Below are 27,014 nucleotides of genomic sequence, written 5' to 3'. Positions count from 1 at the left end.
ACACACCCGTCCAGGAAGCACCAATAAAAGCCCAAAATGAGAAGGAACTTCAGTAATTCCCACAGTGCAGCCCTCTACCCAGATGAGATCTGACAAAGATCTCACATTTTCCTAATACCCTCACTGAGCCTCTAACTACCAATCTGATGTTTTCTCAGCTCCACATTTATCAGCGGCTCCTCCTTACCTTCCTCGTTACCTGTGCACCTTGCAATGGGAGCTAAGACCCCCTTCTTTCCTCAGGCCTTGCCATCTTTGGACAAATACTCCCAGAAGGCCGCACCCCGCCGCCGCCCCGCCCATCCGACCTGGCCCCGCCCAGCCAAACTCAACCCCCACCTGGCCCCACCTTGCCCCTCCCAGCCCCGCCCAACCGGCGCAGGACCAGACCAGACCAGCCCCTCCCCGCCCCATCTGCCCCACCCCTCCTGGCCCCGCCCAGTCCGACTAAACCGCCTTCTGATTGGGCAGCTCCTCCTTGGCCCAGCAGCTTCCCCACAAGTGCCTCCTCTTTCCCTGTACTTGGTTGTAAATCCTCTGCAGCATTTGAGCTCTGCCTGCCTTCTCCTGTGAGCCCTCCTCCGCCTCCTCTCTCTTCTATTGTTTCTGCCCAGCGGCCCCCAGGACGTCGCCACTGGCTTTTAACTGTGCGCCTCTCATCAAGGAAGAAAACCACCCAGGAGAGAAAGGACACCAAGCTTAGGTCCGCAGTTGGAACACAGTAGACTCGCAAAAATAATTCGTGGAACAAACTGAGATCTTACGATTGTGCTGAAATCACAGACCTAATCTTGCATCACTATCCAGATATTTTTACCTCCTTAAATGTGGTCTTCTTGACCTCTTAACTTTCAGAGAGGAGCAATTTTAACGGAAAAGAAAGACCGACTCATTACACCAAATTAGTTTTGTATTTCTGCTGAGCACGACTCTTTTCAGCCCCGTAACCTCGCGTAAGCTCAGGATACAAACACTGCTGTAGCGTCCAACACGGAGTAATTACTGCTAGGAAAATGCCATCTTCCCCACTGCATAAAATACAACAAAGGTTTTAAAGCGTTCAGGTGGTTTACAACTGGCCTAATAGGATTCCCCGCAGCTATGGACAGAAAGGCACAGTGATGAAGCGCGCTGGAATTTACGCCGAAGTCATGTCTCCTAACTAGGCGGTGTGACCCCGGCAGCAACAGCCTCCCAGTCTCCGACAAATGAGAAAACACTTTTACAAGGAAAGGGACATATTTTCCACTGAAATGTTGCCCATAAAAAAGAAAACATTATTTGTGGCATCTGTAGAAACACTCTGGATTGCTCTCTTTTGACCCATTCATCCAAGAACAAATATGAAAGTTTAAAATACTTTTTTCTGAAAAACATATATTGATCTATAAAGTGGTTTCCTTGGAATGATTACTAAGTGCAAGTTTAAAAGTTACGGTTTCCTTTCTACTAGATTTTTGCTTAGGTCTAGAGGTCACTGTTAAAAAAAAAAAAAAAAGGACTGGCTTTATATTGTTGCTGTTGTCTGAAGATTTAAATGCTTGTTCCTAAAACTATTGCTTTGTGTTTGTCTTCAAATTCTCGGCTATATTTTAAAGTGCTGTTAGAACCACGTGAAATCTGACCTTACAAAGACTCTAGGAAGTGAAAAGTAGTGTTTAATCCTGATTCCAGAGGCAGTTCCTGAACAGGATACTGTTTCTCTCTCCATGTTACTCACAAAATTTACTGTGCATCCCAGTGACCCAGGGGGCTTGTTGGAACAGATGTGTATGCCTAAACAGCACCCCAAAGGGGTTTCCTCTTGTTAATGAGAGCCCCCTGGACTGAAATGCACTGATCTGCTGAGAAAAAGATTAAAAAACAAAAACAAACAAAAAAAGATCCAACACTCTAAAAACAAAGAAGAAATCTTACAAGATTACAGACAGAAAACCTTATCTATGAAGGAAAGAGAACCAGGCAAACCAGACTCCGTGCCTGGAAGCTGCAAGGGGGGGCATTACCTACCATCTCCTGACAACTCTGAAAAGGACAGCATCCAGAAACACTGATAGCAAACCAAGGTATCATTCACAGAGACGGGCAGAAACAATGATATTTGCAGATCTGCAGGACTCCCAAGTGAACCAGAATGGAACACTTGAAAGAGATTGGGGTCACTGAGGAGGAGAGGGAACGTGTGTCAGGCAAAAACCTTGCACCTGCCAGCACACCTGTGAAAGCATTTATTATACTCCCCCAGTTTAGCTGATGTGCATCGTTAAGATCCTATGCAGCATAAGGATTCTTAGACTAGTGGGAATATGCATGTGAACGGGAGCAGAATATGGCACCCCGAAATATGCCTTTTGGGCATAAATATTTTCTTGAGCTGGCTATTTTTAAGAAGTACATAAAAGCACTGAAGAGGATACGTATGTGCAAGATTGTAAACACTTTGAAAACATTTGGCATTATCTCCTAAAGTAGAATATTCACATACTTGTGCAACCGATCAGCAATTACATTTCTCAAACTACCCATGAGAAGCTCTTATATATGCATAACTGGAGTCGTGTCTTAGAATATTCTAGAATGTTCATGAAGCACTGTTCACAATCAAAAAAAAAAAAAACCTGGAAGGAGCTCCTAATTAACAGTCCATTATTAAGAAAGAAGATTAATAAACTGTGGTATGTCCATACAGTGGAACAGTGTCCAATATTCACAACAAGCGATATGCAGAAACATGCAACAACATAGAAGAGTCTTAGTGATGCACTGTGAAGTGAAAAAGGTCATTCTCAGATGCAGGAGAGTCTTTTGTACGCTTCACAACAGATAAAGAATTGGAATGTGATTAGACCAGAGGCAGAGGGATGGGCTAATGGGGTACGGAATATACGTTCAGTCCTAGACTCGACGGGCTTCAGAGAGATGTTCATTACATAATTGAATCCAAGGAAGCAAACAGAGGAAAGCAGGCTCCGTGTGGCCAGTTCAACATATTAAATCTCGGAGACGTTTACAGAGAAGGAACCTATTTAACTTTGGTTTGCAAGCTCAATCAATCCCAACAGGAAGATGGCATCTCTTTAGCAACAGAATGGATATCCAAAGGTACAGCGCTGACCCCGTGAAACAACCATTTAAGGAATGCCATTGTAAACTAAACCCGATTAGATCACTGCCCACATTTTACAACCTCTTAACACCCCTCTTCATTGTGCTTGCAGGATAAAGACTTCTATGTGAAAGCTTGGAATGCCTTCCAACACCTGCCAGAAAACAAAGACTTTGGCTGGACCTCGTTACTCTTCATATCGACTCATACTTCTTCCTCTATCTGGGGAAATATTTTCTCCTACCTGCCGGGGGAGCACCTAGTTATCACTGAGGCGACCCAGTTCAGGTGTGAAAGCCTTTAGAAGGCTTTCCTGGACACCCCCAGATGGAGCACCCTACCCCGTCCACTTTGGCACAACCCCACACTGTATATCTATGCCTGTCATAGCATTTATAAGACTTCCTTGGCCATCTGTTTGTAGGATTATCTCTCAGCTCGACTGTGAGCTTTCTGAGGGTCAGACTTGTGTCTTTCTGTATGTTCGTGGGATGAGAATTAGATCCAGAAAGGCTTTCCATCTTGCTCCCACGAGCTGGTGTCAGCTGAGGAATTAATTCACCTAGCACGCATGAGCGCCGTGTCTTCAGGATGAGGACCTGGTCAGCAATGACTCTTTTTTGTTTATTTCCATCTCATCGCACTAAGAGGACAAATTCCCTAACTACCAGTGATTCATGAAACACTGAAGCCAGTTGGGTCGGGCTGAGAGACCGTTCACATGCAGACTGTGGGAGGAGTAAAATGCCTCTTAAGTTCAAGGTTGGGGAGAGAATAAAGGAAAGGAAATCATCTGTGCGCAAATATTTTAGCGACACCTGGTCCGTGCAGGGCACTATCCAGGGACAGTGTATAGACTGTCAACTCCATCTGAGCGATTTTGTTTGCCATCTGTTTTCTCCCACTGGACTGTGAGCTCTGAGGAAGCCAAAGCTGGGTATGGAACAGGTGCGGTGAAGAACACGGACGCTGGGTAAGAACACTGAGGTCCCCACTTGGACGAGATTTCATAATGTAATCATGTGTACGTTGAACTGGGAAAGAAACAGCCATACAAAAGAGTGGGCCAAAGAATGCTCCTGGGCTCGCAGGTTGGGGGGGCAAGGTCAGGACTGAGTTTGGATGTCCATAGGCTAGACAAAGCCGAGTGCAGGGGAATGGACCGAGTAGATAAGAAAAAGGCAGCCAGAACATGAGGGGTGAAGGGCAATGAGCACCTCAAACGTTATTCTGCTAGTAGCACATTTTTCAGAGTCCGTGGGGGACTGCCACGTGCCTTCCCCAGGCCATCCAGAAGCACAGATGATGGATTAGGTCCACTCCAGGGTATAATGACAGCTGTCACTGAGTACTTAATTTCTGCCAGGACATAGACCCATTGCTTTCCATTCACCATCTCTTTGAATTGTCCAAACAAAATAACGTGCTCCCATGCTCTCATAGGATAAAGATAGGCGGTACATGGGAGGAGTCGCACAGGCGTACAGACAAGAACATCTCTTAGGAAATGTTCAAGGTGAATGTCGAGACATCACTAGCTACCTTTGCTCACATGGGAACAGTAGTTTGCATATACCACATTCCAGTTACCACCTTGCAAACCATGGCGGGTGTTTTCCAGATGTCAGACAGCTGATGCATGTAGACCAACAATCTCTGTTAGTCTTCAACTCGTTTTCATTTCTGATTATCCTTCTGTACGTGGGGCCTGTTTTCTATAGAAAGCCAAGTTACTCTTTTTTCAAAAAGCAACTAAAACTTTGGCCCAGTTCAATGGCATTGGCTAAGGAAGGTGCTATGAAAAAGTGGAGGGGGATGAACAGCAGTCCCCCCAAATTTCATGCCCTTCCAGAAGACCATACATAATGTGATCTTATGTGGAAATAGGGTCTTTGGAGATGTAGTCAGTTAAGATGAGATCATACAGGATTGGGGTGGGCTTACTCCAATATGGCGGAGGCCCTTACAGGAATTGGAAAATTTGGCCACAGAGATGTGAAGAGAGAAGACAGTGTGAAGACAGAGGCAGAGTGGAGGGATGCCCCTCAAGTCCCAGGTCTTCTTCTGGCTGGGACCAGGTGGAGAAAGCAGATGACTGCTTGGTGGTGGGAACAAAGCAGTGGACTACGGGCCGGAGTGAGGTCCATGTTCATGTGGGATCCCGTGGGTTTTCCCTATGGGGTGAACTTCAGAGTGCATCAGGAATACTCCTTCCTATAAGGACCAAGGACCCAGCCCAGAAGCTGGGACCATGGAATCTCCTCTAGACATTTTCAACCACATGTAGACAGCCATCTTTCCACAGTCCATGTTTTGTTTGCACCTCCAAGAAGAGACCTGTCCGAGATAATTCCTGAAAGACTTTTCCTGCTACATTTTATTTTGATGGTTGAATTCAACGTCACAAGTACTTAATGAAAGTGACCTTTTCTAGACACTGTGGCAAGAGCTACCCTTACAGGGATGAGTGGGCCTTGATCCTGACCCTCAAGGAAGGCACGGATCTATAGCCACAGGTTAAACCACAGCGAGAGCCACGTGGCGTGATGGACACATAGAGGAGAGAGCAGAGGCTGAGGGTCCCTGCAGGAGGGACTTCGGAGCCAGATTTTAAAGTGTTCTTATTTCCAGGGTACCTGGGTGGCTAAGTCGGTTAAGTGTCTGCCTTCGGCTCAGGTCATGATCCTGGAGTCCTAGGATTGAGTCCCACATTGGGCTCCTTGCTCAGCAGGGAATCTGCTTCTCCCTCTTCCTCTGCCACTCCCCCTGCTCATGCTCTCTCTCTCTCTAATAAAATTTTTTTAAAAAGGGCAGAGCCCCAGGTACCTGGAGCAGCAGACACTGCACAGAAACCTGAAGGACTGGAAGGCCAGGCTCAGTTGAACAGTTATCATCCCACGGGCCACGGGGAGCGACTCTCGGACCTCCAGCTGGGTCTTCGGGTTTACCCCCTGCTTGGGGTACAGAGCAGACAAAGTGTGCTAAGTGTGGCGAGGCTGCTTTGCTCATGACTGGATTGCCATCTTCCTGCCTCCCTGGGGCCTCTCTGTGCCAGCCCCCAACAAGCCCAGAGCCCCCACCTCCTCTCTGTTTCACAGTTCGCAGTGGGGATGGGGAGTTTCTGAAGCCCTCTGAAAACAGCAGTCAGATAGCAAGTTGATTGAGGATTAAACGGAGCCAGAAGCATGGGTCATGAAATGACTGGTTAGAACTCAAGCCAGCCCAGACACACTCCCCCATTTGGCTCTTGCCCTCGCAGGTGTACAAAACACAGCGTTGAGAATGGCCGTCTTCCTCAGCCTCTCAGCCTTGCATGAGGCAGGCCCGGCCCCCCACCCGGCCGCCAAGGCATTTGAGTCAGAGGCCTCCAGGCTACAGACTGAGCCACCAAAGCCCTGGGTTCTCTGGGCTCACAGAGCACAAAATCCTCTGTGAGCGGTACGGACACTGCCTGCTCATATCTCTTATAGAAGAGAAGTTCCCCAGTGCACTTCTTTTGGCTTGTGTTTTCATGAAAATTGGTATTCCTCAAGAAATCTTAGGTAGATTTAATGTAGGCATATAATTGCATTTTCTCAACTCTTAAGATTTTAGGGATGTGAGGCTGTATCGAGAATGTGCAATCGAAGTCAGTGCAGAGACAACGTACCTAACGGATTTTGAAACTGCATGCAGGCCTGCACGAAACACCTGTTAACCAGGAGTTATGCTAAAGAGAAAGTAAGGAGCCGTAATGCCTGGGGGTTGGGGGGGGGGGGTGCTCAATTCGGTGAAGCATCTGCCTTCCACTCAGGTCATGATCCCCAGGTCCTGGGATCGAGTCCCTCGTCTGGCTCCCTGCTCAGCGGGAAGTCTGCTTCTCCCTCTTCTGCTCCCTTTGCTTGTGCTCTCTGTCAAATAAATAAAATCTTTACCAAAAAAAAAGACACGAGACCATAGGTACCTACTCGCAAAGCTCCCAAGAGCTTTTCCTTTAGGAAGCCCAACTCCTCAGTGGAAAAAAAAAAAATACGATGTATCACCCCATGGAGATTGCTCACAAATGTTACAAAATGGGGATATGCCCACATCTGAAGCAACAAGCATGAGAGCAGGGTGAACTGGGGCCAGCAAGCGTGTGTGCACGCACACGTGCGCAGGAAATCGGGAGGAATATAGCAGTGAAAAGCCGTTCCACACTGAGAATCATTCTTGTGCTAAGAGTCAGACCATGATGCTCAAATCCAATACAGACGGAATTGTCAGATAATTTATCAGCTGCTGGAGGAGGCATTTAAGAGGAAGGCGGACATGGATGGTATGTGGGCCAAGATAATAGTCTGCTTTCCTGGGGCGCCTGGGTGGCACAGCGGTTAAGCGTCTGCCTTCGGCTCAGGGCGTGATCCCGGCGTTCTGGGATCGAGTCCCACATCAGGCTCCTCCGCTGGGAGCCTGCTTCTTCCTCTCCCACTCCCCCTGCTTGTGTTCCCTCTCTCGCTGTCTGTCCATCTCTGTCAAATAAATAAATAAAATCTTTAAAAAAAAATTATAAAAAAAAAATAGTCTGCTTTCCCCAGCAGACCAGGGCACCCAGCACACGGGAGAAAAGCAGTGATTTCGGGGGTGGGTACTGACCAAGAGCAGTTGTACCTTCCGAGAAGGGGCTACTCACCCTCCTCCCTCTGATTTCAGGCAGCCACAAGATAACCAGCAGAAGGAGAAGTTTCCATCCGTACGGATGATTTCTGGCAGCCTCTCACCTTCTGCCTCGCAACTAACGAAGCTACTAGTCTACCAAACGACAGTGTAAAATTGTCCTTTCGTTTGAGGATGGAACGCAAGAACAGAAGAGGGGCATAGTGATCTCGGACGATGCACACACCTGTGACAGGTGGAAGTCCACCTGTGAGGATAAGAAGATAAAGGACCAGAGACAAAGGCTCCTCAGCCTCATAGTTCATGTCAACATTCTGAAAAATGAAAATAAACACACATTCTCATTGAAAAGACTTACTCTAGGAAATGGAAGGAATTCGGGGTGCTGGGGGTATATCAGTCAGGCGTCCAACTCTTGATGTCAGTGCAGGTCATGATCTCAGGGTCATGAGATCGAGCCCAGAGTCCAGCTCCCTGCTGGGCGTGGAGCCTGCTTAAGATTCTTTCTTTCCGGGGCGCCTGTGTGGCTCAGTCAGTGAAGTGTCTACCTTGGCTCAGGTCATGATCTCAGGGTCTGGGATTGAGTCCTCATTGGGCTCCCTGCTCAAAGGGGAGCCTCTGGTCCCTCTCCCTCTGCCTGCCCCTCCCCCTGCTTGTACGCTCTCTCTCTCTCAAATAAATAAAATCTTAAAAAAAAAGAGAGAGAGAGAGAAAAGAAAGCTCTCTGCCTTCTCCCTTATTTGCCTGAAAGCAGGACATAACTCTGTAAGTGCCCTTCTCTCCTCCGCACCAGGACAGACAGAAGTCAATCCCCGGCGACAGTTCTCGGCCCTTATCAGCCGAGATACACAGCCAGTGGGTGTGTATGACAAGCATCACTAACTAGCTCTGTGGGACGCGTTCTTTTATGTCCGCCCGCCCACAACTGGCTGCTCCTAAGCTCAAAGCCCTTTCCCTTTGGCCTGTCCTGTCGCTAAAAAGTTACGAATCCTTTGCTATGATGCAGGATCAGCCCAAGTTCTCAGCACCATCTTGCGCCACTCATCGCCGGGTACTGCCCTGCGTACGTACTCTGCACATGGTAATAAACATGTTTGCTTGCCTCTTGGGGAAAAAAAAAACAATAAAATAAAATATCTCTAACTCTCAGGCTCCAAATGCTTTTGGAGTTGTATGACTTCTCTGCAAAACGCATGCTGGGAGAGCAGGGAAGATGCTTTCAGATGAAAAAAACACACAGTTGCCAAATTAATTTTGCAGTGGAGAAGGCGAATGGCCCGTGGAATACGCACCGTGCAGGGGTTCTCCCTCCACTGAGGAGGAAGGGACGGGGAGATGACGACGAGAGGAAGAGAGGATGAAGGGGCAGTCGGTCAGGAGCCGTGATGTGGCAACGTGGGACACACTTGTATGATGTATGTGGCATTTGATATATTCAATATAGAGAGTGAAATTTCAAGTAACGAGAAATAACTGAGAACATGAAACCTCAATATAGCCATCAAAGAGCTGCCTAACGAAGCAATGAGAGCCCAGATGTGGAAATAACAGGACAGTGAGAATGTGGAGAAATGCATTCCCTCCTCTCCACTCCCACCCCCCCCCAGGAATGTAGGGATTTGGGCCTGTTCTGTTCGTTCAGGTGTAGCTGCCACCAAAAACAGCATGTGACAGGGGCCTGTGGATGGCTCAGCTCATGGGGCACCCAACTCCTGATTTCAGCTCAGTCTGATCTCAGAGTGGTGGGATCGAGCCGGGTATCGGCCTCCACGCTCAGTGCAGAGTCTGCTGGAGATTCTCTCTCCCTCTGTCCCTCCCCCTACTCTCTCCCTCTCTCTCTTTCTCTCTCTTAAATAAATGAAAGCTTCAAAAAAAATTAAAAAGCATGTGGCATACAGTAGGTGCATAATAAATACTTGTGAGTAAAAGAATCGATGATTTTCTGGGATTATAAACTGATGCACATTGATAGGAATAATTTGGCAATATCTACCTTAAAAATGCTAATGCTTGTTGCCCCCAAAACGTGTGAAGGGAATGTATGATAATGGAAACAATTAGACAGGGGCACGAATCCAAATGAAGGTTCCTACAGAATTGCCTTTATAGGAAAATTGCTTAAATAAATAAATAAAACTGTATGCATCCCCAAGAGAGATCTTTCAAATAAATTATGACACCTCCATGCATCATACTGTTGCACACCCTGAAAATGGGTGATGTTGGGGCTCCTGGGTGGCTCAGTCCACTGAGCATCTTACTCTTGATTTCGGCTCAGCTCGTGATCTCAGGATTGTGGGATCGAGCCCCACATCAGGCTCTGTGCTCAGCAGGGAGTCTGCTTGAGATTCTCTTTCTCTCTCTCTCTCTCCCTGTGTCCCACCCCCCACACTCTTTCCCTCTCTCTCTAAAACAAATGAATAAATCTTAAAAAAAAAAAAAAAAAGAAAAGAAAAGAAAAAAGAAAAAGAAAATGTTCGACACGGTAGCTGGTGCTGGTAGGATTACCCGTGAAGTTGTTTTATTATTTTGGCTAGCCTGCATTTTCTATTACATTTGTCAAGAAACACATTTTATAATTAAACAACTCAGGACAGTTACTGCTCCTTCCCACTTGAGGAGTGTGGCAGAGATGGGAACATTGGGCCAGAACGCAGTAGTGGACACTCTGTCCTTTTGGTCTGTTCCTTTAAAACACTTCGGAGAAGAAGCTGAGGGCAGGAAAATACAATATCTAGCCAGAAGGAAAAGGAGCCGACTTGCAGAGGGAATACTTGGGGCCTGCACACATTTCTCCAAACAGAGCTATTGCAGGGTTCTCTTTGAGTTAAACCCAGACTCTACGGAGCATAAGGACACACAGAGGAAAAATACAATTAACCAAAGGACCCAGAAACAAACTGGACAGTTGACCATCAATTTTGCCTTCTCTGCTTGTATTTGTTTAAACCTAAGTGCAAATTACACATCGTTGTAAAAGTAACAAATATTAGCAAGCACGAAGAATCCAGCTAATGAAGCTCGTTATTTTAGTAAAGACAAGTATTTGACAAAGGCAGAGCACATCGTGTCCTCCACACCATGAGCCGCCTGGTTAACATGCCCTGTGCCCGGTCCCCGCTCCCCAGATGTGTGAGCCTCACCTTCCAGAAAGAGAACGGTGCCTGGTCAGCGTTCAGGGTGATGATGCTCCGTCGTGGGGCAGAGCTCAGGGGAGAGAAACTCGCCTCAGTCTGGGAGGGAGCCAGCTCAGTCCCCTCCGTCAGGCCCCCGGTAGTAAAACTAAACCCCTGAGAACACCCTATGCAAATTCACCTGTCTGCAAGACTCCGAATTCAAGGGCAGCAAGCCTGGACCTCCTCTAGCCTGGGGGTGCACACACGCTCCTTCCCACCCCGAGAGAAAAGTCAGACCTGTCTCTGCAGAGAGGGGCGTGCACGTCCCGGCCGTTGCCCCGGAGCAAACCTGAAGGGTTCCGTGAAACACAATAATCCCTCTTATCCGCGGCTTTGGTTGTGGATAGCCTGCAGGCTGTGAGCAGCTGCTCCCGCAGACAGACCTCCTGCCTATTCACTTACCTGACCTCATGACATCAGCACAAGAACTAGGGTGGGCACAGGACAGCGAGATACTCAGAGCGCACATTCATGTCACTTTATAGTCTATTGTCATAAGTGTTCTGTTATTGCTGTTGTTAGTCTCTGCCTGCGCCTGGTTCAGGAATTCAACTGCAGCGTAGCTATGTAGGCATCGATAGGAAAGAAAATGGTCTATGTAGCATTCGCTACAGTCCCTGAGCTTACGCTCTTGAACCCGGTGCTCCAGAATCATGAAACCTCACGTAGAGTTGAGATTCTTAAAAGTATCAAAGCTACTGGGGCACCTAGGTGGCTCAGTCGGTGAGGTGTCTGCCTTCAGCTCAGGTCATGATCTCAGAGTCCCGCATCAGCTCCCTGCTCAGAGGGGAGTCTGCTTCTTCCTCTGCTCCTCTGCCCATCCCCCCTGTTCGTGAACGCATGCTCTCACTCTCGAATAAATAAATAAAATCTTAAAAAAAAAAAAAAGGATCAAAGCTACTATTATTCATAATCCTGACATAATTTGGAAGGAAAAGAGGGGGGAAAAAGTTCTTACCTGAAAAAGTAAGCTTCGGCCCTGTCGTAATGGCCCGGTGTTAGTTTGAGGGGCAGGTAGTCAATGGCCAGAGGCCTCACCATGAACAAGGCCATGGCCAAGGCCACGAAGAGGACGGGCAGCAGCAGGTTGGAGAGGGCGCCCTTCCAGGCCCGGCGCGTGTGGCGGAGCCGCTTGCCCAGGAGGGCCACAGCCTGAGCCAGAGGCCGCGGGCTGCCCCATGTGTGCGGGGTCCCTGCCGGGGCGCCACCTGCAGAGACAGGGACATGCAGCCAGCCTGAGGCCAGGGGACACCCCACCACACACACACACACACACGCACACTGCCCGGGTTCTGCAGACCCCTCCAGGGGCTTACAGACGGCCCTGGCAGGTCGCGGGGCAGGAGCACCCCGGTTCCAACTCCCCGCACTGAGTGGGACACTGCAAATTTATATGCACAGGACGTCTTGTGACCTGATGGGGCAAGGACGGAGTTCTCCTGGGAATCCCTCTCTGATCCTGCTTCCGACGGGAGCCTTGAGCTTGTTTTGTTGGAGAAAATGCAGCGTGCTCCTGAGTGTGGGTTCCTACCCAGCAGCAGCGGCACTCCTGTCTCCGCAGGCACATGCCAGAGGGGGTGGAGTGGTGCATATGGAGCCAACCCCCTCTGCTGCCTCCCTTCTCCTGCTCCACCTCTCTGTTCTCACAGCCCTGTCCTTCCTGAGGATGCCCCAGGTCATATCCAGGTCAGGGTCAGGAGGCATCATCCCCCCAGCCCTGGGGCCTATTTCCCCTGCCCTGTGGGGGCGTCCCTGGTGGAGAGGAGGCCAGCGTGGCCTCCAGGGGCGTGTCTCCAGCTCCAAGTGAGCCCCCTTGGCCCACCAGGCTTCAGCCACCACCACCCCCCCCACTAACTCTGAGACCTGCCCTCAGCGAGCAGTGCTCAGAAGGTGAGGCCAGACAACAGGGCGTGAGCGCACATCGGGGATGTCCTGCTTCCCTTGCCAGGCCCCCTCTGCGTGGGGCCATCCGGGACCCACACAGAAGTGGCCGCAGTAAAGCTGTCCCAGGGCAGGCCAAGCAGCTGGCACAGGCAGCTCGCACGTCCAGTTGAGGATGACAAAACAGAAGGAAAACGAGAGGCAGACCCCAGATCTACAGCCCCGACCCCTGTCCAAAGGGGGGACACAGCCATGCCCGTGCTTGTCCCAGCAATGCCTCCCAAAGCATTCCAGAGCACCCAACGTCAAGGACTTGTGCGAGAAAGGGAGCCTTCTCAGTGGCCAGGTACGCTAAATTGCTTGCACTGCTTACAAATGCCAAATGGGAATACAGTTAATAAAGCACAGCGAAAACGTTTAAAATCCCCCCAAGAAATCATGTTGAAAGAAACGACTGTTTTGAAAGATAAATTATTTATAATAGCAGTGAGCACAGAGCCGGAGAGGAGCAGCTGGGGATAAAAACGCATGCGCGGACTAACTCCTTCCTTTGTCACATACGCATGGAGTGAGTCGATGTCTTGGCAGGGACGGGGCTATTCCTGCTTTGTCCTCAAAAAAGACATCACATAGGGGTTAAGAGAAAAATGTAAAGAAATGACCCAACACAATGTAATCGAGTGTTGTGATTAGTGTGGGCAGAGCCGAAAGGGCTGGTATCAAGGAAGCTTAGGGCAAGTGAGGACGTGGGGACGCGTCGGCAGAGTCACTGAGATCTGTACGAAGTCAGTGTAGTCTCCCTCCTGAGTAGAATAAGGCCCAGGTCCTGCCTCCTCCATCCCTGTGAGTCTCCCTTTTTTTTTAAGATTTTATTTATGTATTTGATAAAGAAAGAGAGAGACAAAGGGAGCATGAGCGGAGAGAGGGAGAAGCAGACTCCCCACTGAGCAGGGAGCCCGATGCAGGGCTCGATCCCAGGACCCTGAGATCACGACCTGAGCTGAATGCTGATGATTAACTGACTGAGCCACCCAGGCGCCCCTTTACCTTCACAGAGAACCCATCATTTCTGACGCTTCTGGTCACCAAACATGGGGCTTTTCCGCACACATCAAGCGATTCTCCATGACAGCAGCTGGGTGTCCCACAGTCCAAGTCGCTTCAGACGCCATCTCCCTGGACAGTGTGGGACCCCTCACGTAAAGGCTCAGTCACACGGGACTGCCCCGCTCCACTGGAGAGGCCAACCACAAGCCCAGCTTGTCACCTGTGCCTTCTGAGCAACCGACTGTCGATCAGAGTCTCCCATGACCCACGCCTTGGGTTTGACTAATGTGCCGGAGTGTTTGCAGAACTCAGGGAAACAGATCCTCATGTTTGCCAGCTTACGAAGGGATAGGATAGAAGACACAGATGAACGGCCAGATGGAGGAGATGTGCAGGGCAAGGTACACGGGAAGGGACTCGGGGCATCCAGCACTCTCCAGCGCCTGCCGGGAGCTCTCTGGAGGCCCTGTTATTGGGATCTCACGGAGGCTTCATCACACAGACATGCTCCACCCTGAACTCCTCCCTGGAGGAGGGGGACAGGGCTGAAATACCATGCTTCTAACATGGGTGGTCCTTCTGGTGAGCGGCCCTTCGAGGCGCTATCCAGGAGCCCACCCAGCGCCACCCCACTGGAACAGAGGATGCTCCTAGTCCTCTTCCCTGCTCTGGCACAGAAGCATGCCTCGCTCTATTTAGGGTCAAGAGAAACTGAAAGGTCACCGGCAGGTGTGATGGCTTATGACCCCACTAAGCCACCGGTCACTGTCTACCAAGAGTCACACCCCACGAAGTCGCCTATAAGAAGCATCTTCTGACATCCCCATCCTGCTGCCCACACTCACCTCCTGCCACAGCATGCACCTGCTCAAATATGTCTACACCAGGCGGTACTTATAGACACTATTTACACCAGGGAAGGTTTCGTCTATGCAATCAGGTGCATAGAAAACAGAAGCAGAACCTGGCTTTCTGGGTGTTGGAGCCTACTTCGTAAATTTGCCTGCTGATGGAAGAGTGGGAGGACACTCAGATAATGGCCATTTATTTGCCCACTGGCTTTGCTCAGAAAGGACCAGTCACGACAGTCACCGGGGGATGATGAAGATTCCCATCTTTCAGTCTACATAGACCTGGATCGGAATCCAGACTCAGCTACTAATGTTGTGCACTTGTGGAAAATTCCCAACCTCTTTGCATGTCAGTTCCCTCAGCTGTAAGATAGAGACTTATATTTTCCCTCTAGGTAATGAGGATTCTTATTACCACCCTTGTGAAACTATCGGAACAGGTATAATGCTGACATCCAGCCATCGGAAATGCTCACCAGACAGGCTCAATAAGTCTGTGGGGAAAGACGTTTCTCATTATTAAGAAAATAAATTCTCCCCACCTTCCCATATGTTCACTGAACATAAATGAGAAAAATAAAGGACTGAGATAGTTTATGGTCATGAAGGAGCCACCAATCAAATATTTATGGCTAAACTCATAAAAGTATTCACATGAATAATTTAACAGAGAAAATTAAAATGCCGGACCAAATTGTTATGAATTGTCTTATTTGACTTATGAGTGTAATTCTATTTAAAGAATCCAGTGATATCCATAATTAGGCATTCACATTTACCCCGACCATCAAATTACTTAGGAAAAATGTCCAAAGATTTCTTGCTTTTTTTTTTCTTTTTTTTTTTTTTTTTGGTCTGGTGGCTTCAATTGTTTAAACATTAATACCTTGTGGGGAATACCTTAAAATATCAAGGACTCGGCATGCATCCCAGAATATGATCCTCACATTACTGGATTCCTCCAAACATTCTTGAAGCTTTTAAAACAAAGTGTCACAAACGTAATGCCTTCAAGTCAATTTTTTTAAATGAATACCCCAAACAAAAAGTGGGCAAACAGCATGCATAAACATGTAGTTCATTAAAAAATCTACCGGCGAGCCCATATATATTAGAAAATAGGGCAACGATGAAATTTTCAGATCATCAATACAGTAAAGATTAAAAATACCATTAATACCTATTATTATCGCGTGTTTAAAGAAATGGGCTTTCTTACTCCGTGCTAGCAGGAGAACAGATGAATATGGTCTCTCTGTGGGAAACAAATATGAACCATCTTTGATCAGTGACTCCCAATCCAACAGTTGTATTATTAAAAAATGGGGCGCCTGGGCGGCTCAGTTGATCAAGCATCCGAATCTTGGTTTCGGCTCAGGTCGTGACCTCAGGGTCCTGGGATCGAGCCCTGCGCGGGGCTCTGCACTAAGCGTGCAGCCGGCTTGAGATCCTCTCTCTCCCTCTTCCTCTGCCCCTCCCCCCACCCCAGCCCAGCCCGGGGTCACCTGCATGGGTGCACACACATGCTCTTTTTCTCTCTCTCAAATAATAAATAAAGCTTTAAAAAAATAAAAATGGAAATTCATCAAATATATCAAATAAGGTGGTTTATTACATCCTACAGAATATGGTAGGAAGACGTCGGAAACAAATGTCTGGGGACTGGGCGAGCAGTTTATAACACTACTCTGGGGGCGGTGGATGGTGCATGGTATTAACCTACTTCAGGGAACAGTACAGATGAGGGCTCGCTGACGGGGGATGTTTATTACACAGAGAAAGTGAATAAAAAACTTAAGATAGGCTTATATCATCTTTTGAAAAAAATGTCTATACACAAACATGGCTTAATAAAATGGGGGTGTGGACAGAAGAGTATGACCCAAAATATTCACAGCATGTATTAGCCACAAAAAGAGGTAGGATTAAAGCATTAAATACGTAATTATAGGAAAATATTCATAATATGCCAAATGAAAAACTGTTACAAAATAACACATAGAGTTAATAGAACGTACTAAATTTACTAATATTAAGCTGTAAACATTAGTATTTTGGTCAATGTACTTTCAGTGAAAAGTTCTTTTAAAAAAAAAAAAGATTGGGGCGCCTGGGTGGCGCAGTTGTTAAGCGTCTGCCTTCGGCTCAGGGCGTGATCCCGGCGTTCTGGGATCGAGCCCCACATCAGGCTTCTCTTCTAGGAGCCTGCTTCTTCCTCTCCCACGCCCCCTGCTTGTGTTCCCTCTCTCTCTGGCTGTCTCTCTGTCACATAAATAAATAAAATCTTTAAGAAAAAAAAAAAGATTTATTTATTTATTTGAGAGCGAGAGTGCGTGCATTCACACAAGTGAGGAGAGGTGCAGACGGAGAGGGAGAGAATCTCAAGCAGGCTTCACACCCAGCATAGAGCCCCACCAGGGATTCAATCCCACAACGCTGAGATCATGACCTGAGCAGAAACCAAGTCAGACACTCAACAGACTGAGCTACCCAGGCGCCCCATAGTGGAAAGTTCTTTTATGAAATGGTTTTGATACTCTATATACTGTTTGACAAAGTGTGCTTTTTTTTAATTCAAAAAGTTTAGTATATGCATTTCAACCTTCTTAAAAATTTATAATTTATATTTCGTGTGGGCTGAGAACATGGCTACTTTAATTTTCTTCACCATTTTCTGGTTTTTTTTTGAACAATAAATATTTACACATTTGGTAGTCAATAATTCTTTTGCAAAGGCTGTACATGTATTCAGGAAATGAAGCACAGTTGCATGAAATAGAAACTGTATCATTTTCTGGGGCGCCTGGGTGGCTCAGTCGGGTAAGTGGTTAAGTGTCTGCCTCCAACTCACCTCATGATCTCAGGTCCTGGGGCTGAGCCCCACGGGGGGCTCCCCGGGAGCCTGCCTCTCCCTCTGCCTCTGCCCTTCCCCTTACTCCCTCTCTCTCTCGAATAAATTAAAAAAATCTTAAAAAAAAATTAATTTTCTGTTTACTGAGTTACAGAATTTTGGAGATGAAACAGCTCTTAAAAATCATACAATTGAAAAATAGTAACAATATAATTGAAACCTTTCATGTATTTTTATCAATACACCCAGAGCAGGAGGGTTTCTGAACAAAGTTAAATTTGGAGACTAAAACACAATGAGTATTTACTATGTGGAAAGTCTATCCTGGGTCCTTAGGTTATCTCTTTGAATAGCATTCTTGAAGGCTCTTAATCTCGTTAAAGACTCCAACATGTCACAAAACATGTCAATTCAACCTGAGCAACACGGCATAACACACACAACGGTGGGTGGGAAGTGTCTCCAAGGACACTGCCAGTGCCCGGAATTCCCGAAGTAAACACGTGCTTGCTGACAGGTAGGGAGGGTAACCGGGGTTGGGGGATGTTCCAAGAATAGAAAGAATTTTATGCACACAGAGATTCTGAGACAGAAATATGGTAAGCTGATTAAGGACAGGATATTAGACATATTTTCTATAGATGCCAGTCATGATCTGGGATTTCCAAATCATTAGCAGACAGAAAAGGCTGAAATCATTTCATCTCTTCTCACCAACCCAGCGAGATAGATCAGGGGAGCTTTCTGGAAAGCCTAACAGTACGGTTCCTTAGGAATAGGTTTTAATTACAGGCACATGACACATTGTGTGTTCAGTTCCAGACCCCCACAATACAGTGAATATCGAAATAAAGTGGGTCAAATAATTTTTTTTCGTTTTCCAGTGCATACAAAGATATATTTACAATATTATGTGTGCGACAGCAATTGGTCTAAAAAAATACACTTCCCTTAATTTAGAAGTAGTTTATGGCTGAAAATATGTTAACTGTCCTCTGAGCTTTCAGACCATCATAACACTTTTGTTGGTGGAGGGTCGTATCTCGATGTTGTTGGATGCTGGCTGATCAGGGTGGTGCCGGCTGAAGGTGACGATGGCCGCGGCATTTCTTAAAACAAGACAACAATGACATAAGAAGTAGGAAGATTGGTAGGAGAAGAAAGGGAAAAAGGAAGGGGGGGTAATCAGAAGGGGGAATGAAGCATGAGAGACTATGGACTCTGGGAAACAAACTGAGGGCTTCAGAGGGAAGGGGGTGAGGGAATGGGATAGGCTGGTGATGGGTAGTAAGGAGGGCACGTATTGCACGGAGCACTGGGTGTTATACGCAAGTAATGAATCATGGAACTTTACATCAAAAACCAGGGATGTACTGTATGGTGACTAATATAACATAATAAAAAATTATAAATAAAATAAAATAATATAAAATAAAATAAAATAATAAAATAAAATAAGACAACAACGAACGTTGCTCCATTGATTGATTCTTCCTCTCTCGAATGCTTTCTCGGTAGCATGCGATGCTGTCAGATAGCATTTTACCCACAGGAGAAATTCTTTCCAGATTGAAGTCAGTTATCTCAAACCTTGCCGCTGCTTTATCAACTTGGTGCATGAGAGATCCTAACTCCTTTGTTGTCATTTCAAAGTTTTCACAGCATCTTCACCAGGAGTGGATTCCACCTCAAGTAACACTTTCTTTGCTCATCGCTCAGAAGGAAGTCCTCATCTGTTCACGTCGATCACCAGATGCAGCAGATCAGCCCTGTCTTCCAGCTCCCCTTCTGATTCTAGGTCTCTTGTCATTTCCACCACACCTACTGTGACTTCCCCCACTGACGTCATGAGCCCCTCATCCATGAGGGCTGGAGTCAACTTCTGCCAAACTCCAGCTCGTGCTGATATTTTGACGTCTTCCCATGAGTCCCAAATGTTCCTAATGGCATCTAGAATGGTGAAAACTTTCCAGAAGGTTTTCAATTGCTTTGGGCAGATACATCAGAGGGATCACTATCTATGATAACTACAGCTTTGTGAAATGTATTCCCTAAATAATACAACGTGAATGCCAAAATTACTCCCTATTTCATGGGCTGCAGAATGGATGTGGCATTAGCAGGCATGAAAATGGCATTGATCTTGCTGAATATCTCCATCAGGGCTCTCAGGTGACCAGGAGCATTGTCTATGAGCGTTCAGTCATATTTGGAAAGGAGTATTTTCTTTCTGAGCAAAATATCGCAACAGTGGGCTTAAAATATCCAGTAAACCATGGAACATGTGTTTGTAAACACATGTGCCATCATCCAAGCTCTGTTGTTTTATTTCTAGAGCACAGGCAGAGTAGACTTAACATAATCCTTAAGGGCCCTGGGATTTTTGGACGATCAACGAACATAGCTTCACCTTCAAGTCACCAGCTGCATCAGCCCCTGACAGGAGTCAGCCAGACACTGACTTCTCCTCTCCAGCTATGAAAATCCTAGATGGCATCCGCTTCCAATAGAAGGCTGTTCCATCTACACTGAAGTCTGTTGTGGGGTGTAGCCACCGTCATGACTTCCCTCTGCCAGATCTGGATGACTTGTGGCAGCTTCTCCACCAGCCCCTGCTGCTCCCCCGTGAGATGCTTCTTTCCTTAAACCTCATGAACCAACTTCTGCTAACCTTAGCCTTTTTCGTCTTCAGCGTTCCCACCTCTCAGCCTTCATAGAATTGAAGAGAGTCAGGGTCTTGCTCTGGACTGGAGTAACACTTTGAATTCCCTTCAGGAACTTCTTTGCGTTCACAGCTTGGCTCGCTGGGCAAGAGGGTTAGCCTTTGGACTACCCTGGCTTTCCACACACCTTCCTCACTAAGCTTAATCATTTCTCGCTTCTGACTTAAAGCGAGAGATGTGTGACTCTTCCTGTCACCTAAAGACTTGGAGGCCCTTGGAGGGATATTAAGTGACCTGATTTCAATCTTGTTGTGTCTTGCGGAATTGGGAGACCTAAGGAAAGGGAGAGGGATGGGGGACGGGCTGTCCAGTGGAGCATTTGCTAATTAAGTTCACCCTCATATAAGGGCACGGTTCATGGTGCCCCGAGACAATTATAATAGTCACACCCAAGATCACTGATCACAGATCACCCTAACAAATACCCTAACAATGAAAAAGTTTGACACATTGAAATACTCTGAGAATTACCAAAATGTGACACAGTGACCCGAAGTGGACAAATGTCCTTGGAAAAATGGTGCCCACAGATGCACGTGACGCAAACCTTCCATTTGTTTAAAGAATAAAAAGGCCAAGTTTGCAGACCACAATAAAGTGAAGCATGCCTGTGAATGGGTAGAGCCCCTAAGATGGGTATTAAACCGGAAAATGTCTCTGGGGAGACCACCACCGAGCACCAGCCCCCACGAGGTCCCAGCCCTGCCTCACTGTGAAGACCCCTCACACCTCAGACAGGCCATGGTCTCTTGGTTTCTCATCTATAAAACAAAGGCTTTGACAGGGTCATCCTCAATCCTTGTCCTGGTGAAAACACGTGTTGTGTGACATTTATACGAATCATGACTGATCTGCCTCATTTATACCATTTGTGGAAGAAAACCAGCAAAATTAAACGTCCTCTTGTTAAGAGAGGAAAGAGAGGGGACAGAAGGGGAGGGAAGAAGGGGGAAAAAGGAGGGGAGGAGAGGAAAAGAGGAAGAGAAAAAAGAACAAAAAGGAAAATGTTTTGTGACACTTGTATGCTTATTAATATGACACGAAACACAAAACGCAATTATGTCTTAAATATTAAACATGGTAACACAAAATATACACAAATTTTAAAACCAAGTTAGGTTACTGCAATCTTGGTTAATTTTTTTTTTTTAAGTAAGCTCCATGCCCAGCACGGAGCCCAACGTGGGGCTCGAACTCATAACCCTGAGAGCCGGACCTAAGCTGGATAGGATTTCCCTTCGGAACAGGACTGCGTGTCTCCCTTAGCGACATCTTTGGAGCAAACCCCCCAGACGTGATCCCACCCCCGCCCCGAGAAGACCGTCAGGGAAGCGGAGGGACGGCCCCTGCTCTGCTGCCAGCTATTTACGCTGGGGGCGGGTCACCAAAACACTGAGTTTGGGACTGTTTCTTTTCAAGGCACCAAAAGCAGGTCCTCCTGAAGCCCCTAAATGGCGCCAAGGTAGGATTTTCAAACCTGAACAGAGAAACTCCCTCCGAAGTTCCACCGGACGGCGGGGAAGCGGAAGGAGGGCGAGGGAACGGGGCATTCCAGCCCCAGCCCTGTTCTCCGGCTCTGTTCCCAGCAAGGAAGTTGTATTACGTGCACACAGAGGCCCCATAATAAAACTGAGGCCTGAAGACGGGACCAAGGCAGGCAGTTTTGACCCATTTGAGACAAGGAGACAACAGATCTGCGAGGCATCGCCAGGGTAAAGCAAGCAAGAGTTTGGGGGCTTTAAGGAGTTCTGAGCAGAATGGAAGCCAAGGTGCTAGATTAGGAAAAAATAGCACGGTTTGTTTCTAAGCTTTCTCAGCTTCGAAGTCCCAGTCTTGGGTCATGAGGGTGTCCTCCCACCTCCCCTTTCACGGGAGATATTTATTTCCTACTTTCTGGGGTGGGAGCAGGACAAGAGGGTCTGAGTGTCCCTGTGGCACAGGCTGTCCCCTAAGTAACTGCTATTTAAAACATCCAATATGTCTGGGCGCCTGGGTGGCTCAGTCAGTTAAGTGTCTGCCTTTGGCTCAGGTCATGATGCCAGGGTCCTGGGTTCAAGACTCACATCGGCTCCCTGCTCAGCGGGAAGTCTGCTGTCCCTCTCCCTCTGCTCCTCCTCCTGCTCGTGCTCTCTCTCTCTCTCTCTCTCTCTCACTCATTCTCTCTCTGTGTCTCTCAAATAAATAAAATCTTAAAAAAAAAAAAAAAAACATTCAATATCCAAAGTGGCCCAATTCGGGAGGCCTGCCCTTGACCCTGACAACAGAGGTGCTAATAAAGGCTGCCCAGATTACTCCTACCTCAACTGGCCCAGTGTCTCCACCAGCACGTTGGAGGCAAGGACCACACATGAGATAAGGGAAGCACCTTCTTTGTTGAATATTCCACAAGAAGGTGAGATTTCAATTCAGGGGGCGAGGCTGGGAAGTCTCCCCCGCCAGCCTCAGGGGCTTTCTCGGGCAGCTCTGATCAGCAAGGCTCACGGCCTCTCCCCTGCTTCCTCACAACCCTTAAAAAAACCGCTGCTTCCGGGCACCTGCCACCAGGGTTTATGCTGCTGGACTATATTTTAATTCGGTTTTATTTTGGCAGACTGTTTTTTGCAAAGCACCCTGCCGTGAGCTCTCTGCTGATTTCAGCTAACATGGAAAACACACCTTCCATGGCATGTGTAATTGACAGCAGGCATGTTTCCTCCCCACCTTGCTGGTGGGGAAGCCGGTTTTTGAAGTGTGGGGAAAGGTGGACGAAGCAGAAAAGACAGCACTCCCCGTGGAACACCGCTGCTCAGCCTATGAGACACACGCAGAATCTGGAACAGCTCTTTGAAGAGGCAGAGAACTATGGGCTCCCCGCATGGAAGAGGCTGTTCACACAGGATTGTCTCGAAAAGCAACCGAGAGGCTGCCGACCCTTCAGATTAATCGCTGCCAAATTGCTTTCCGTCATCACAAGAAGTAGCAATTAGGAATGAAACACGCAGGATTACACTGTGGGAGGAAAAGGAGAGGATTTTAGGTAAAGTGGTACTGACGAACCAGAGCTGAGAACTTCATTGCAACCTCTGACCTCACACAGGGGGTAAGGCTTCAGGACTGAAGGAGGGAGGGAGGGAGGGCAGGAGACGAGAAAGCCATGGCAAAGCCTTACAAAGAGAAAACAACCATTTCCCAGATTCACTCTGTATCAGAAGGATCTGTGACCATTCACCGAACTTTGAGCTTGACAAGACTCTAACCGGGTGTTTCTCATAGCGGTGGCCACAGCCCACCTGAATCAAAGGACAGCGGGGTGCTTGTTAAAACCTGTAGATGTCTCAGTCTCACAACTAAAATTTATGGAAGTGGGCCTAAGATTCTGCCATTTCAATAAGCATCCAAGTTTTCCTTTTTTTCCCTTTTTTTTTTTTTAGATGACTGCCATAATGACAGGTGCAAAGTGATGACTCACTGTGGTTTGGATCTCCATTTCCCTGAAGACCAGTGATATTGAGCATCTTTCATGTACCTGTTGTCCATCTGTATGGTGCTTTTTGGAAAAAATGTCTGTTCAAGTGCTTCGCCCATTTTTTAATTGGGTTAACTTGTCTTTTTCTACTATTGAGTTATAGAAGTTCCTGATATACTTCAGATATTAACCCCGTATTGAATATATGGTTTGCAAATACATTTTCCCAGTCAGTGGATTTCCTTTTCATTCTACCAAATCCTCTGCTGTGCAGAAGCTTTTGTCAGGAACGAGAAGAAACTGAACCCCTCATGCACTGTTGGTGGGAATGCAAACTGGTGCAGCCCCTGTGGACAAGAGTATGGAGGGTCCTCAACAGATCAAAAACAGAACTACCAGGGGCACCTGGGTGGCTCAGTGGGTTAAGCGTCTGCCTTCAGCTCAGGTCATGATCTCAGGGTCCTGGGATCGAGCCCCGCATCAGGCTTCCTGCTCTTCGGGAGTCTGCTTCTTCCCCTCCCTCTGCCTCTATCCCCTACTCATGTTCTCGTTTCCTCTTTCGCAAATAAATAAATAAAATCTTTAAAAAAGAGAGAGAGAGAGAACCTGCTACTCAGCCTGCAAACAAGGGTAGTTAGAGTGCAGGATCCCGGCAGAAAATCGACACCAAAGAAATCAGCCATAGGAATACAGAGGAAAGGCCACTAACTGCTCAGCAAACTGCTTGGCACAGCTGAGACAAGGGGATTCATGATCCGAGCCCACATGGGACCAGCTGTCACACCAGGTCAGGTCGCAGCATAAACACAGAGGTGGTCACCGAGCTGTCAGGGACTCGCAGTCTACTAGCCAGACCCCTCCAGTGCTTGTGAGTCCAGCAAGGAAATGTCCTGCCCAGTTGTGATGGATTGTCAGGCTGCTATTTCAAAGCACCAAGACCTGGCCACTTAAACTGCAGACATTTACATCTCAGTCGGGAGGCCAGAAGTCCAAGATCAAGGTGCCTGCCTGCAGGGTTGGCTTCCTCTGAGGCCTCCCCCTTGGCTGGTGGACAGTCCCCCCAGGGTCTTCCAGCTGTGGGACCCAGGCCTGCTATCTCTGTGCCCAGTCTCCCCTTCTTATAAGGACACCAGTCAGACTGGTCACTCAAATGACCTCATTTTACCCCAGTTACCCCTAAGATCCTGTATCTCCAAATACAGTCATGTGCTGAGGTACTGGGGCTTCCACATACAAATTTTGGGGTGGGACACAGTTCAGTCCACAACACCAGCGCATCACTGGGAACCAGGAGAAAGAGAACAGGCCCAGAATTTGTGATTCTAAATAGAATTCTCCTTCGGCTATCACACCAAAGTGACAGGTGCCAAGGGATACTGCCTGGACCCACAGTATCGCCTGGGAGCCTGCAAGAAATGCAAGTTCTCAGGCCCCAACCGAGAGCCACTGGATCAGAAAATTGGGGGGTGAGGCTAACAAATTCTGTAGGTCATCGTTATGATTTGAGATCACTACATCTTTCGGGATGTCAAGGAGTTAATCCTTGCCTCTTTCCAACATTATGAGAAACACTAGTTGGGGGGCTTGGAAAGGGCTTTGCAGAAAAGGGACAGACTCAAAAAGACGGCAGGAGCAGGTGCTGTGTCTGGGTGGGAATTTCTTTCACGTTGGACCCACCAGGGTTCAGGCAAATCAGTCAAGTTCTCTACAGCTCGGTGTCTACATCCAAATAACAATGGCAGGAAAGCCTGTTTCCAAACTGACCAGGAGGATTAAGTGAGAAAATGCACGGAGAGTGCCGATCATAGCATGCAGGCAGCTAATTGATGGCCCCATGCTCCGAGGAGTGACTGCCACAGCCCGCGTGGCATGCCCAAGAACAAACATGCCATTCAAGGTGCTGGTCTTCATAAGTCATTTCTATGGCGCTCCTAGGGTCCCTACGTTTAACAAATATACATTTTCTATTTTATTTGGCCTTTATCAATCTCTCAGAGGAGCCAGAAGTGAGTTATTTGAGAGCTAGCCCTTTAGAAGACTGTTTCTGAAGACATATGCGAGCGAGGAGGGCAGGGGTGCCCACAGGCAGGGGCAGCCTGGAGCAGGAATCATTCCAAAAAATAATTTCTGAGAACATCAATAGGAGGAGAAAGGTTTGTGTAAGTGATTATTCTAGAAACTTCCTCTCTCTAGTGTGGATCGTGTCGTGTCGTGTCCCCGTCACCAAAAAGTGACGAAAGCACTTTACCCAGAAGACATTAATACGCACTCTCTCCAAAATCCTGATAGAGCATTTTGATGAAGTCCTATCTGCTAAATAATATAAAATTCACTTAGGTAGATGTCTCCTGTTGAACTTCATGGGAAGATTTGCAGAATACAATAAAATTGGCAAATGCGGGCAATCTCACACCAAACTTGTTTTAATGCGTCCTGGTCTCATGTCTTTTTTAGTAAAGAAACACTTAAATAGATTTTCTTAATGATGTGTTTTCCAGTTCCATAGTTTGTAATTTGAATGATAAATAAAATGGCATTTTTAGATCATATTTTATAGTGGTAATAGAAAACACGATAACGTTTCTTCCCTCGGGGTTCTTTTTTAAATTTCAATTTTTTCATATAACATTAGTTTTGGCACATGTTTTATTTCTAACATATTTGCATGGATTTTCATAATGTTCCCCAAATTCAGAACATGAAATTATCATTTTTTTCAAACCAGGTGCACAACCATAACGAAGAGGATGCATGTAGGTAACGCATTTCCAATGTAAATTACCCTGAGTTCTCAATGATGACAAAATGTTTATGAGAACATAATCATATTTTCTTCAAATTCGCTCTTACATAAGAAAGTCATTAACTAATGTACCTTAAAATAAATGAATGCTCAGAAGTAAAACCCTTTAGGTAAAATGCTAATAATAAAAAGAGAAAATAACGTGTATGCCCAGTTGAAGAAAAATTTGTATATACACGGTGAAAGAGAGACAAATTATGATATGTACAGGAGAATGTGACTACGAAGGAATGACACAGCAATATCATAAATGGATAACAACGAGAAACCACAGACTCCGCACATACACGACGACGCCATTTACATGATATCCAACAAACTGCACAATTACTGGAAGGTGAGAGCAACACCTGTGGGGCAGGGGTCTGACCTGGAGAGGACAGAGGGGCCCGGCCAGGTGAGTGTTCTCCCTCGACCTGGGTGGTGATGACACAGGTGTGTACCATGGGAAAATTCCTCTGATAGTGCAATCAAGAAATATGCCATTTGTCGTAAG

General features: G+C 47.1%; 1 protein-coding gene across 1 annotated transcript in view; it reads right to left on the bottom strand.

The window, feature by feature from the left end:
- Nucleotides 1–27,014, bottom strand: part of ABCA13 (ATP binding cassette subfamily A member 13) — a 369,975-nt gene that overhangs the window by 140,772 nt on the left and 202,189 nt on the right. Inside the window, 1 exon segment of the mRNA XM_040644577.1 lies at nt 11,876–12,125. Coding sequence (XP_040500511.1) covers nt 11,876–12,125 — 250 coding nt within the window.

Source organism: Ursus maritimus, unplaced genomic scaffold, assembly GCF_017311325.1.
Source record: "Ursus maritimus isolate PB19 unplaced genomic scaffold, ASM1731132v1 scaffold_3, whole genome shotgun sequence".
In the NCBI taxonomy this organism is placed as follows: domain Eukaryota; kingdom Metazoa; phylum Chordata; class Mammalia; order Carnivora; family Ursidae; genus Ursus; species Ursus maritimus.
This window is presented reverse-complemented; position numbering and strand designations above follow the sequence as displayed.